Genomic DNA, 14108 nt, shown 5'->3' on the forward strand with positions numbered 1-14108 from the left:
TCATAGTTGCATTCTCTTTTTTTACCATCCTGAATATCTTCTAATACTTTTCTTTCATGTAAAAATAGTGGGAGTGCCTTATGTGCTACTTGTACATAACGGGTGGCTCTTGTGAATAATCGTCATAAGGTAAGCTATTACGGTCTTGATCTTGGAAATTCTAAATTTCTTTTGATATTGAAAGCTGTTCTTTCATAATCTACCATGTTACTTGTCATGCCACTGGCAAAGTTGGGTTTCTTTTATTATGATGAATGCGTCATTGAGAACGTATACATGCTAAGGAATGACGTATATGCTTAGCTGAGGCAATACTTAATTGATTTTTGGCAGAACTGCTTATCTGGTTCAATGGGATGGAAAGACTGAAATGCCCTTGGACAACCTTTCTTCTTATTAGGAAGTGAAGGGCAACTTGGGTAGCAATTGAGACTCTTCCAGTCTCATGTCACCATCTGCTATATAAATACACCTTATCCCATTGTGAAATTCAGGATAGCTAGTCATGGCTGGAAATACTGGTAGGGAACAACCATCTGCAGCCCTTCCACTCGAGAGCCGAGTAGCAATCGTAACAGGCGCTTCACGTGGGATTGGTCGTGCCATTGCCATCTACCTACACTCCCTTGGTGCAAGAGTGGTGATCAACTATGCTTCAAACTCTACACAAGCAGATCTTTTAGCATCCGAACTAAATGCCTCATCTACTACCTCTTCTCATCATCCCCAAGCAGTTGCTGTGAAAGCCGATGTTTCGGACCCAGATCAAGTCAAGCTCCTCTTTGATAAAGCTGAGCAAGAATTCAGCTCAAAAGTCCATATCTTTGTAAACTCTGCTGGAGTGCTAGATCCAAAGTACCCATCTTTGTCCAATACAACAGTAGAAGATTGGGATATGACATTCAATGTCAACACTAGAGGAGCATTCCTTTGTTGCAGAGAAGCAGTCAATAGATTGGCGCAGGGAGGTGGGGGAAGAATCATTATGATCTCAACATCTGTAGTTGGGGCACTCTTGCCAGGATATGCAGCTTATGCTGCCTCCAAGGCTGCTGTAGAGACCATGACAAAGATTGTGGCAAAAGAGTTGAAGGGTACTGGAATAACTGCTAATTGTGTTGCTCCTGGGCCTATAGCAACAGAGCTCTTCTTTGCAGGTAAAACAGAGGAAACAGTCAATAGGTTGGTGGGTGCTTGTCCTCTAGGCAGACTTGGTGAACCAAAGGATGTTTCTCAGGTTGTTGGGTTTTTAGCTAGTGATGCTGGGGAGTGGATCAATGGTCAGATCATCAGAGTCAATGGTGGATTTGTTGTTTAAGTGCTTTGGATCTTGTGCTTTCTTGTTTTTTGCTTATGTACAATGAATGATTTTATAAATTAATGATTATATGAATGCTTTTTTTTTTGTTCTACTTAATCAAGTCTTGTTTATAAGCAACCTTGCCAACTGTGTTCAGCGCTTCAAATGGGTCATGTCTCCTACCCCACTTGGGAAATTTTTTTTTTCATGGTGAAATCCACTTAAATTGTCCATCGAATTATGTAAGACCTTATAATTTTTATGAACCAATTGAGACTTAAACTAAGATATGATGCAGAAGATAATGCAGAGTGACATTAGGTGTATAACTGACTGGTAAATCTCGAATCACATAGATGATCATACAACTTCCATGGACTAGTTGTCTGGTTGAGACTTAGACCGAGGCCTAGTGCAGAAGATGATATAGAATGATGTTCGTCTATTTTGAACTGAGCAATGACCCATATTACAGATTGCGACAATGAAAAGACTATACTCATGAGACTTGAATTGAGGAACTCTATTTGGGTTAACAGTTTACCGTGATCAAGTTGATTCAATAGTCTAAAATTTCGGGAATGTCCTCTTCCGCAAATCGGCAAAACTCGGTAACCACACAATCCTCATCGACACTACACGTCTACTTATATATATATATCTAAGATACGGGGTACAAAAGGACGGAAATTACTAAGGTCCACTCTTATGAAAAGAGTGGACCATCCACCTCTGCTAAATAAGTCTTTAAAGGTTATTATAGTCTTTACACGGGTGAGCATCTCGAGTTTATTTTTTAGATCCAATGATGTTTGATAGGAGTAGACAAAAGGGTGGAGGTAAATAGGGTGGACCTAAGAAGTTCCCCAAAAAGACCTTGAATTCTATTCATTAACCGACTCTCCCCTTCTGTGTCCCTTCATCAGACCTCAAAATCTCCTCTCAAGACAACAAAGAAAGACTACCTGCTTCTCTTCTTATCTATCATTCAGAACCTATAAAAGAGAATTCATTTCAAATTCTTCACCTGTAACCCTATAAATAACATTTCTTTCATCTGATTTTCCCTCCAACGCGGCTTTAGTTTCACATCGAAACACTTTTTTACCGGTTTCGATTGGTTTTGTTTAAATTTGGGTTCTTGGAATCTAAATCGATGTCTATTGATTTTGGGCACCGGTTAAAGACCACAAACTGAAATTATGTGATCTAAGACAAGCAGGCCCCAAATACGTGGTCTGTGTTTGGGATTTGATCGGGGCGGTGAATTAGGTTAAGTCCAGGTCTTTTGAGAGATTTTTGGTGGGTTTTTTTCAGGGATTTTTGTTTGGGGTTGTTGGAGGAACCCATTAAGAATAGTTTTTCTGGGGTTTTATTTGAGAGTGGGGGACAAATCTAATGGCAGACTTTGGTGGCTTGGAAGGTAGCCAGCCGGTGGACCTTGCCAAGCATCCGTCTGGCATTGTTCCCCACTCTTAACTAAGTCCTCTATTCAATTCCCTCAAGAATATTTCACATATAATTTACGTGATTCTATCTGAGCTGAATGAATCGAATTATATTCAAGTGATTCGGTTTTCTGATTTAGATTTTGATAAGGTTTTGATGGTCGATATTGTTCCTTGTGTCTGAAATGAGGTCTTTTGTGGATGAGAATTTTGTAATGGAAGGATTCACAATTCTGGGCACAGTTTTTTGCATAATTGACCTTGGAGAACGTGGAGTGGTGGTAATTATTCTTATTCATTGCCACAAGGAATGAAAGGAATGGATTCTATGACAGAAAATCAGAAAGCTTTTTTGAAGGCTAGCTAATGTTGTTTGTAAAGTGTCTTGTTGTCAGATGTTATGCCTGTCCGACCTTAAACCGGAGATAGGGGTTTGAGGAAGGTAAAGGCTGTTCATGTTATGTAGTGAGAGATTGAACCTAAATGGACATGGAAAAGCTTTGAAGTTTGAAGTGTCAATGATTGTTTAACAGTACACTAACTAGGATATACTTTATGTAACCCATTTTTTCTTTTTTTATTTTCGTTTAAATATATATGAAGATGGAGTGTCGTTCCCCAAACCACCCAAAGGCAGCCTTTTTTTGTTAATTTCTAGTACACTGACTTGGTATATTCAATCGTTAAAAAATTTCATGGGAATTTGTTGATTTTTAGATATTGAAGAGTGAGCCAAAGCTTTATATATAACATTTGTGGCTTGAATCAAATAAAAATCTTACCCATAAATGATGTGCTGCACATTTTGAGAAGTTATTTGTTGAGACCTTGTCAAATAGAAAATTTTGGAAGTCCATAGACAGTAGTATGACAAATATGATTGCAACTATCGTTCACTGCATGTCGTGTTCGGCGTCTTTTCGGCATGTGAAAAAATTTGAAGTTGGTTTTCTTCCCCATGTTCTGGTTATGTATCTATTAGTTTCTATGGATTTCCTGTTTGCTGCTGTTCATTGACTTTTACTGTGTTTTGTCAGGTGCTAGTTAGTTGCTTTTCTTTGAACTTTTAAATTTACGTGTCTAATACTTTTAAGTTATGTGTCTATATGACTTTTGCATCTGAGTTATGTGATCTAATTGGCTTAAAGTACCAACCACATAGGTTACACAACATGTCATTAGGATGCAGTATCTTTTTTCCTTAGTTGCATCTGTTTGGAGGTGACGAGATTCTGTGACCACATAATGCAACACAGACATAACTTCTTGTTGTCTCTTTTGTGGTGCTTTATCACCAAACAGGCTTCATGTATATGTTTCTGATTATTTGTTTTGGTGGTCCATTTGTATATGTACAAGAAAAGATGTAAGGCAGTTGTTCCTAGTTTGTCAGAACTTTTTAGCTGAGTGGAATGTTCTTCCATGAACTTATTTCTGTTCACCTTGTTGGTCCAATTACACTTACATTGGACATGTAATGTAACATTAATTTTGTATTTAAGAAATAAAAGCTTCCCAGAGTGGGCATTAGGTATATTTATTTTCATGACATGGAAAGTGTTCATTTGTAGTAGTAGTTCACTGTTTGCTTTAGAAGTTTCGTTAAATGTCTCTTATTTGTAATCATTTTTGTAAATTTAAGTGTTGTGTTTAAACTTTAAACTATGTCTCTCATTTTGTTTTTGACCATGAACTCATGAAGTGTTTTTTCTTTGTTGGAAGCGGGAGGTTCGACTAATTTTTATTTCTCTCTGTCTAATATGGGAATGCTTTTGTAGGAACATTGTGTCAACAGTCAACTTGGACTGCAGATTGGATCTGAAGCAAATTGCTTTGCAAGCACGAAATGCAGAATATAACCCTAAGGTTCTCGGAATTCATTCCAAATTTTAGTATTAAGCTATTTTGGTCAATAGATCTGGGAGATAGCCTATGTATATTTGTTTGTCATGCAAAAGTTTTTTATGTGTAATCAAGCCTAGCGGCCTTATTTCTTCATATGTTTACCTATGATATGAGTTTTCTACTGTTCTTTTTTTCATTGAATATGATTTTTTTGATAGGGGTTTGGTGGTGTATAACATTTTTGGATGAGTTATTGCAGAAAATGAGCTCCTTCTGTCCCCTTATTAATCTCTCTCCGTTTATGCATGAACAAACATTGGCATATAGAACTAATAATAGCTGTTTTGTTTGTGTAAGCTTGCACATTACTGTTGGAATCAATCCACTTAATCCTTTTTTCCCGAAAATACTGTCCAGCGTTTTGCTGTTGTGATTATGAGGATCAGGAAGCCCAAAACTACTGCATTGATTTTTGCTTCTGGCAAGATGGTGAGGATAATTATCAGTTCATTCTGAATTTTCAGTTGCTCTGCTTCCACATTTTGTGATCTTATTTTCCAGAACTGCTTGTGGGTTATGTTCCTTTATTTCCTTTGGCTTTTTTGACTAACAGTATTATGTACTTATAATTACAGGTCTGTACAGGTGCTAAAAGTGAAATGCAGTCGAAAATGGCGGCAAGGAAGGTAAATGCTTGCTTTCAAATTGCTGCAATATTTATGTTAATCTCAAGGTTTATTTAACAGTAAACTCATTTAAGTATTATAAATTTGTTTGTAGTTTTTTTGAATTAGAGTTGTTGCCTCTCTGACATTTATATGTGGCTTTCTAGTATGCTAGTATCATTCAAAAGCTTGGATTCCTTGCAAAGTTCAAGGTATATTATCTATCTCTTGCCCCTTCCTTCCCAGGCATAAAGCTTAGTGAATTGTAGGTAATAATGAAAGCATTGCCACAGGATTTATTTGCTTAGGTGAGAGTGTTGCTTTCTATTTCTTGAACACTTATATAGATCTCCAGCTTTTGAGTTTCCAGTGAAAAAGTTTCTTTTCTGATATTGGGTTGTTATGTTTGTCTTGCAGGAAAGTAGTCTATGCAGGAAATAGAGAAGCTTATATATATACTAAAGGGGAGGAAAGTTTTCGGATGTATAGCAAACCGTATACCAGCACTGAAGAGTAGATCTGTTGACAATTTCTGAACAATATCACTACCATCATCGTCAATACAATACTACTGACAGCAAAGGGAGATTACATACTTAATGAACAGACCAAATGATTTATAAGTAGGGGTTTTCTTTCTGTTTTTTTATTAGCTTATGTAGGTGTGCTGGACCACAGAGACCAAATCAGAAGCAAGGAATTGCAATCTTTAGTCCTTACTATGTTTTTCCTTTCTAAATTCTCTTATATATATGTGTGTGTGTGTGTATTTATATACATAAGTCTTGATGTGTTAAAGCCTCAAAGTTGTGAGTTTTGAGCACCTAGAATTAAAATTGTGAAGCTTTAAGGAAAAGATTGTGTAGCCTGAATATGAGTAGGCCAAGATAGTTGCTAAAATAGAAAACATCAGTGTCCATTCTTTGCTGAAATAGTAATGATCAACACGCACGCTTTGCTTTGTGTGTGTCTGTGTATGTATGCATATATAAATGTATGCGACTTTGGGGGTACTCTTTTGTCTCATTTTTGTGTTGATTAGGTCCCCATGTGATGTGAAGGAAGGATCACATGGGTGCTGACAGTATGTAAAGATGGTATAAGGGCATAAATCTTCTCTCTTTCAGCTTATTGAAAAGTTTTGTTTTTCTGAATCTGTTTGATTTATTATTACTGCTGGAGTACCATGTGCTACTACTGCACTACCATGTTTTGCTTGCAATTGCTTGTCCTGTTATACACAACACAACCTTTGTCCAGCTCTTAAGTAGAACAGAACTTACAACAGACTTGTCATAAGAAGAAGCTACTGGAGTTGCTAACAGAGCTCCATTTTACTAGTATGGTAAACATGCAGGCCAGGGCCATGCCGATCTGGCCCAATCAATGCCCAACACGTAACAGTTAACCCATGCTGTGAGTCTCTGACTTTGTTTGCGTGATATTGATCCGCTTCATTGAAAGAAAAGAAAGAAAAAAACATTTTCTGTTGAAAATCAGTTCCATGAAAAGGAAGATGCTGTGATCATGCCCTGCATGAATCATGATTTTCGCATATATAATAAGGGTTGATGGAATTCACTCATTCACAAGAGTTGCACTGCACAGAGTTCGCAGTGAAATGAAGTCACAAGAAAAGCAACCCTTTGTTGACATGCTTTAACACAACGAAAGTTTATTTGTTTTCCTCTTATATCCTGGCAACAGTCTACGGACTTGGTTTGGGCCTTGTGTCTTCGTTTAATCTCCAACTAGGCAACTAGAATGTATATGGAGTCCAGGCCCATATTGTTATTTGCTATCTTTTCAATAAAAACCAGAAGAAAATTATGAAAAGACTGAGGAGTGAGGACATGGGTTCATTGGGTTGGACAGACTCGCTCGCTATTTTTTTATAAATCTAACGAATATTCTCCGGTCACCTCCAACTCCAAGCTCCCCCGTACGGCAGCACGTTACGGAGACGTCGAAACTTGTCTCTATTTGCATGTGAAAGAAACGAAATGTCGATTTTCGCCCTCCAACGGCAGTGGGTCCCCCAAGTGACTTCACCAATATTCCATTCCCCTTGTTCGCCGCAGAATATTCCGCGCTGGCATCTACGTGGCGTTATATTCTATTTCGGGAGCTCCTAACACCATTGGATTTGCATCAAACGGTGCACGATCAAAGGAGTTATGCATGATAAACACTAACATGTTTATATTGCTTCAGATTCGTCTCCGAGTTTTCCTCCTCATGTTCTTACACTTATTTATAGCATTAACTAACAATTTCACCGTCAACTTGTCCTCTGTCTTCGTTCTTTGCAAAGTATAAACCAGGACTGAATATCTCTTCTTCTTTTTTTCCTCTTGATTTGTGAACAAATTGGGGAGAATTTTGCAACAGAAGAGGTAGAGAGAGAAAATTGTTATTGGGTATTGAATTGATGTTGGTAAGGTGATTGGAAACAATGGAGAGGGGGTATGCGGGGAGTTATCTGTACGAGGATGGAGTGGTGATGACCAGAGACTCAAAGCCAAGGCTCCGATGGACTGCTGATCTTCATGAGCGATTCGTGGATGCTGTAACCAAACTTGGTGGCCCTGATAGTGAGTACCTTTACTCTCCCCCTTCACTTTGTCAAACCAAATTTTCTTTTTTCTGCTCCGAATGATTTTTTTTTTGAATTATGGGTTTTCTTTAAAACCTGAATTAGAAGGTCAAAGTTCATAAATTTGAGATACATTAACAGATGCAGATGTGTGTACTTTGACACTGAAACATGAATTTGTACTGATTATATGGGGATTCATGAAAATTTCAAATTGATGAAGGAATGTTTGAGATTGCAAGTCATTTAGTTAGGAGAGAAGTTTTGATGATCTCTTCATTGCAGAAGCAACTCCAAAGTCCATGTTGAGGTTGATGGGCTTGAAGGGGTTGACATTGTACCATTTAAAGAGTCATTTACAGGTATGTTTATCTGTATGGACTCCTAATGCTGCTCCCTGTTTCACAAATTTTTTTGTTCAAAGACTGCAATTTAGTTTTTGGTTTGTAATGCTTAGAAATATAGGATGGGACAGCAGGCTCGGAAACAGAATGGTGGAGAACGAAACAACGAGAGTGGTGGTGAGTTCATTACTTGACAATTTGATTTAATGACATTCAAAATCTGAATTGGAACCAATGATGTTTGGGAATACCTCTTGTCTATGTTTGTTTTGTGAGCTTACTCCTATGTATGCTTATGGATTGTTTATCTATCTGATCTTTAAGGGGGCTTATATGTTCAGTTCAGCAATCAATCCTCTGGGACTAGTACCAGTTCATCAAGAGTGGATAGCAGAGAAGGGTATGTGACAGCATCACAAAGCCTTACACATTCACCAAATCTGATTCTAATTCCACAGAAACTATACGAGTTCATAATAATTCTCGCTAGCTGTCTGTCTACATAAGAAGTTCCGTAAATGGTCTGTATTGTATGCGCTATGATCGGATCAAAACTTGAAAACTTTCAGCATCTTCTTTTGCTTAATTAATTGTAGCCCTGATTTCATTTCTTTTTTTAGCAGAACATTGCTTATGCACTATTTCAAATAATCTGCATAAGTTTTTTTCAACGGTACCAAGAGCTCACATTTGAGGGAATAGTTAACTTAGCCAAACAAACAAATAGTTTGCTGCTTACCCTAATTAGGATCTTCTTTTGGTTTCTGTTATGTAATTATGGACTTTATATTTTGGTTTTCTTTCTTAACACACTTGATCTTGTATTGAAACAGAGATATTCCAATTGCTGAAGCTCAGAAGTTCCAGATTGAAGTGCAAAACAGTTTACAAGAACAGCTTGAGGTGCATATCTCCATGAGTAGTTTTACTATCGGTTTCTCCTGCATTCATAAATACCTTGTTGATTATTTCACGATTCAGCTTGCATGCAGTACTTGAGAGGTATTGTCCGATATGGTCAATTGCACTTCATGATTTTGTGTCTAAAAGACACTGTCACACTGTGCATGGTCTGCTCCAAATCTACCATATATTATGTAGGATTATTGACCACATATTGGATAAACTGTTGATCAATTGTCACTGCATGAAGTTTGCACAAAGTTCTGTAGTTCATGGTCTTTTCTGGCAAGCGATGCATTATTCTGATAATCTGATATACAGGTGCAGAAGAAACTACAAATGAGAATAGAAGCCCAGGGGAAGTACTTACAAACTATGCTGGAGAAAGCCCAGAATTGTTTCTCACTAGATGTGAGTTCCAATATGAATCTAGAAGCAGCAAAATCTCAATTGACGGACATCAATTTGGCTATATCGGGTCTTATGGAGAATATGAATGCAGAATCCTTGAACGGATCAAGGACCGCAGCTGCAAGGAACAGTCACTATAACAAGGCAAATAGTTCGACTTTTCAGTTTCACGGAGAAAGAGAAAGAGAAGAAGCCATAAACGTCAAGGTCGAAGAAGGTTTGATGCATTTTGACCTGAATACCAGTAATAGCTATGACTATGTTGCTGCAAATGGATCTGAATTGGAACTCACCATGCTTTCACATTGAAAATAAAATACCACCATTTGGAATATTCATTATATAGCCTCCATAGTTGCTCATACAGTCATACATTACATTTGAAAAGATTCATATTTAGGTCTTATTCTGATCAGAAATCGGGGTTTTGAAGAGCTTTAGAAGTTCCTTAAATGTTTGCTGATCAAATTTGCTTTTCTTCCTATAGATAGAGCTTCATATATTCATCCATGCGAGTATATTCCACTTCTGGATAAAGCTCTGAAGCCTCTTCTCCTTCTTCTCCTATTTCAAAGTTTGTCAAACAACCATCATAGAATATGTGGTAAAAATGCCCCACTCCTACCTGGCTTGCATAGTCCATACCTGCAACATTGTTGCACCAACAAAAAGAGGAAATTATTGTATCTGTATATTATCTGTTTAAGGAAACATATAGGCTTATGTTAAGTACCCTTCAAGGGAGCAAGGAAGTCTTGAGCAGAAATGCTGATCTTTTCCAGTTTCTTTCCACTAAGCTTCTCCCACATCTCTACCAACTGTTTTTGAGAGAGAATGTTTTCTGGTGGCCTCAGATACACTGTTTTGTTCAAAGTTCGAGGATCGTCAATCGTTTTGATCACGTATGTCGCCACATCATCTTCATCCATGAAAACAGCTGCAGAAAACACAATTTAATCAAACACAGATTATGTTAATTTTTTAAGAGTGAAGATTGAATTCTACCTTTGGCATTGCCATCCCCATAGAGATATGCTTTGTGTTTTGGAGGCAAGAGGGTTCCAAGTTGAGAGAGGTTAGGCACAAAGTAACCTGCAAAGCAATTAGCAGAAACATATGTGAAAGGTATTTGGGCATCCTCAATTGCCTCTCTCACTCTCATCTTCTCATCAAATGTTACTCTTCCTGGTTCAAGTGCATCTCCCATTCGTGCTGGGTCCATGCCAAACTCTGATGGCAAGAAACGCTGAAGAACACAAACAGTGTATGTACATAATGTTATTACTGTCCTGGTTATCATTACAATATAAGACATTAGACTAATATTGTTATGGGTGTAAATGAAATTTTCTAAGGAACAGGTGTTGAATTATTGACTCAAAATGCTCAGAAAGTCTTGTTTGCTTGTTGACTTTTATCTAAACAAAAGGTGACATATTCTGATTCGGTCGGATATGTAGCCAGAAAGGTTGTGTAGCTTTCAAATATTTTTACTCTATCAAGGAATTATTTCTTCCACCACACTTCTTTCTCTTTTTGGCCATTTTGGAAATTGAAAAATCAATAAAGTGAATAACTACAAATACTGTTGCTTCAAAAAAATAGTTTTCCCAAATAAAGAGAGGAGACAAAGTTTAGTGGAGGGCCATAATCCCTTTTTTGGTTGATGTTTTAACTCAAAGCAACGCTAGACCAAGCTTATGGTACGTAATTTTGGTTGTTAGAATTAATAGCTCTTTAAATCGTTCATTTGAGAAAATTAAAACCTTATTATTGATACTTCCCAAAAATCGAAATTCTTGATCAAAGGAGGAATAATATCACTATTTTTTTTTTCTCAATAAGATGCCAAGGTGGATGATTGACTCATTCCATACTAAAGATAATTATGGAAAATATTTTGATGAGACGGATTCCTATTTTTCAATGATATTCTATGATCAAGACAATTGGCCGAATCCCAGTAAAATCATTTCATGTGAGTTTAATTGATTGATATTTTCTTTCTATAAAGCAAATCGATCGACTCTGATTCTTGAACAATACACATCACTTCTACTTGTATTGTAACAAAATTTTAGATAGGCACAACAAAATTTACTTGAAATAGTGTATATATATATCAGACGCACGCAAGTACCTTAACGTTGCCGGCTTCTTTGATGGCATCAACAAGCTTGAGCTGCATCAAAATGTTGTGAGTCCTGAAATGCACACCTGACATGGTGCATATGACAACATCAACCTTTCTAACAGCATCCACAAGGCTTTGATGATCAGAAAACGAGCCCTCGATCAGGCGAGCTCCTTGCTTCTTCAACGACATCAGAATCTGAAGCTTGTCCATGTCGAGGCCGATCTCAGGGCGTTGAAGAACATATGTAGTATGTCCCTGACCAATACTTGCCATCACAAGTCTCTTGCCTATGTAACCAGTACCTCCCACAACAAGGACCTTGCTTTTGGCCATTGCATGCATCTATTGATATGAAACTAGATTTTCTCGTGTTTGTTGTGCTTCGGGTATAGGAGTGATGCAGCGTTTGGGCACTTGGGCCACTCAATCATGTGGGCCCACAAAGTTATTTTGAGCCACATCTTTATATATGTTACTTGTAGACTCAAAAGTCTACAATCAATTTGGAAGGTCGGACGAGGCCTTCGACAACCTACAAGATCACACTAGAGGTCGACCGTCAAGCTTAGACACCGATGTGGTGCCGGCAGGGGAAGCTCCGACGGTCAAGTCAGTCACTGGTGGAGTAAATGTTTTAGTGAGAGAAGTGAAAGGCTTTAGAGAGAGAGAGATGTACCAATAGTAGTTGAGAGCTTTAATGAGGAGGGGTCCTCCATATTTATAGTGCACTGGTCACGTGATCTGCACCTGTCAAACAGTACGGACGGGCCTTGGGTTTTGATTGGGCCCAAGGACTTAAGTAGTAGCTTCCGTGGCAGCATGGGCTTTGAGCCTTTTGGGTGATAATTGGGCTTTTACGAACCATCGTATAGACCAAAATTCATATAGACTTCTTGGAATAGGCGGCCCAAGCTCTCATGGGCCTTTTGCGTTAGGCTCAAGACTCTCATGGGTCTTTGTGAGCTTGGCTAAGACTCTCGTGGGTCTAGTTGCCAATTGTTTGTGCCGTGGCCCTATCAGATCCAACTAAGACTCTCGTGGGTCTAGCATTGTCAATTGAGGCTCTCGTGAGCCTTATAATGCAAATTCTTATGTGCACGACTTTTGGCTCATACATTCCTCTATTGAGATTGATGGCCAGTTTTTGAAGATTATATTTTGAGTCCTCGTCTCCTTGAGACTTCTCAGTTTTTTAGGTAGAGAGTCCTCTAGTTGGTGGTTGAAATTGAACTCAGGTGTTGTTTGCTTTTGATAGAAGAATTCCCGAACCTTTGAATTTCTTAGTATTAGGAAACATTTGGGTTGTTCTGTTGGTGTATCAGTTGTAATATGTTACCCTACAAAATGGGTTAGTTTATCTCTTCTAAGTTAAGCTATATTTGGATAATGAAAGACTGTTGATGAATGTTGTTTATTGTCTTTGAACTCCATTGATATTGCTTGGGAAATTGATGCCGACTCAGTAGGGCATTTTGTCAAACACCTGTGGTGCATCCATGAATACCTCTTAACTCTCCAGATGTGAGCCAACAATCTCCAAGCATGCGTTCTTTACATTTGCTCGGGATATATGCATTCTGTTTGTTTTTTTTTTAATAAGCATGCGTTCAGTTTGTTGATTACATTGCTAACTTATTTCCTCGTTTTGATGTCTTAGGTACGGGATGAGACTTATACAGCATTCGAAAACATCTATCCGGTCCTTTCAGAGTTTAGAAAGGTTCAGCAATGGTATGGTGTTTGTGTCCCTTCAGTATTCTGTTTATCCTCTTTCCTGGATTGTATCATAGTGAAAGGGTGTAGTTGAGGCTGCCCGACTTGAATGGTGGTCTTCTATCGTGCTGTGTGCCTCTGTGTGGCTGTCTCATGATATCTCTGAATGCAGATCGATTATGGTGGCGGCTCATCGCTGAGCGTATGCATCTCATTTAATGATAATGGCAGAGAATTCAAGCGTGAAACCTGACACAGGGACAGTGCAGCTGGATCTTAAGCTGTAGTTCTGTTCACAAGGGTCTAATGTTCCATTCATAGAATTTTTTTGATCTTTTGCCCTCCCAAAGTGGTGTACATGGACAAAGGGTGAAATGTACTCATGTGGTTTCTGTAATCATGTGCTGTTTGTTTGGGATTTGGAAGGAGAAGCAAAATTGAATCACATTTTAATGTTTTTTCCCCATGATTCTTGTTATGAGGATTATTGTTGCTCTAGTAGTAACAACTCCAATTTTGTGTGTTGCAAGACTGGTTATGGGGAACATTTGATTTTACAGTTTTGATACAAATCAAGCAAGCATTGAGGTCCCTTAAAAGGGACATTTAAGTGGTGAATTTGGATTCCCAATGGGGCCAATACCTTTATACGTTGACCTTGACGGTCTAAGTTTAGGTCTATTCGGATGTTTAAAGTTTTTGTTTGCGCAAACTTGATGGTCTAAGTTTAGGCCTATTTGAATGTC

General features: G+C 38.1%; 4 protein-coding genes and 1 long non-coding RNA gene across 6 annotated transcripts; 4 read left to right on the plus strand and 1 right to left on the minus strand.

Annotated features, from left to right (window-relative positions):
- The first annotated feature begins 476 nt into the window (after positions 1 to 476).
- On the plus strand, positions 477 to 1417 carry LOC119996036 (NADPH-dependent aldehyde reductase-like protein, chloroplastic). The gene has a single exon (XM_038842538.1). The coding sequence runs from the start codon at positions 506 to 508 to the stop codon at positions 1316 to 1318; it is 813 nt and encodes a 270-aa protein (XP_038698466.1). The 5' UTR covers positions 477 to 505; the 3' UTR covers positions 1319 to 1417.
- Positions 1418 to 2933: 1516 nt separating this feature from the next.
- LOC119996883 (TATA-box-binding protein 2-like) lies at positions 2934 to 5772 on the plus strand. The gene is made up of 7 exons (XM_038843663.1): positions 2934 to 3029; positions 3786 to 3791; positions 4441 to 4614; positions 5011 to 5082; positions 5229 to 5279; positions 5426 to 5470; positions 5676 to 5772. Exons 1-7 carry the CDS (start codon positions 2934 to 2936, stop codon positions 5697 to 5699), a joined length of 468 nt encoding a protein of 155 aa, XP_038699591.1. The 3' UTR covers positions 5700 to 5772.
- A 1729-nt stretch (positions 5773 to 7501) lies between these two features.
- LOC119997988 (myb family transcription factor PHL11-like) lies at positions 7502 to 9853 on the plus strand. 2 transcript variants are annotated; one of them, XM_038845242.1, is made up of 6 exons: positions 7502 to 7852; positions 8140 to 8216; positions 8312 to 8375; positions 8523 to 8598; positions 9032 to 9101; positions 9423 to 9853. In XM_038845242.1, exons 1-6 carry the CDS (start codon positions 7714 to 7716, stop codon positions 9819 to 9821), a joined length of 825 nt encoding a protein of 274 aa, XP_038701170.1. In that variant the 5' UTR covers positions 7502 to 7713; the 3' UTR covers positions 9822 to 9853. The 2 variants fall into 2 exon arrangements, with proteins under 2 accessions (XP_038701170.1, XP_038701171.1); XM_038845243.1 differs by having other exon boundaries at positions 7505 to 7852; positions 9429 to 9853.
- Positions 9854 to 9963: 110 nt separating this feature from the next.
- On the minus strand, positions 9964 to 12010 carry LOC119997987 (isoflavone reductase homolog). Its single transcript, XM_038845241.1, has 4 exons — positions 11653 to 12010; positions 10518 to 10758; positions 10246 to 10449; positions 9964 to 10157 (listed from the first exon to the last, which is right to left on the minus strand). The coding sequence occupies exons 1-4, from the start codon at positions 11989 to 11991 to the stop codon at positions 9994 to 9996; spliced, it is 948 nt and encodes a 315-aa protein (XP_038701169.1). The 5' UTR covers positions 11992 to 12010; the 3' UTR covers positions 9964 to 9993.
- Positions 12011 to 12793: 783 nt separating this feature from the next.
- LOC119997989 lies at positions 12794 to 13875 on the plus strand. The gene is made up of 3 exons (XR_005468139.1): positions 12794 to 13170; positions 13307 to 13380; positions 13535 to 13875. It is a non-coding gene; the product is annotated as an uncharacterized LOC119997989 (long non-coding RNA).
- Positions 13876 to 14108: the final 233 nt, after the last annotated feature.

This window comes from Tripterygium wilfordii, chromosome 4 (assembly GCF_013401445.1).
Source record: "Tripterygium wilfordii isolate XIE 37 chromosome 4, ASM1340144v1, whole genome shotgun sequence".
Lineage (NCBI taxonomy): Eukaryota > Viridiplantae > Streptophyta > Magnoliopsida > Celastrales > Celastraceae > Tripterygium > Tripterygium wilfordii.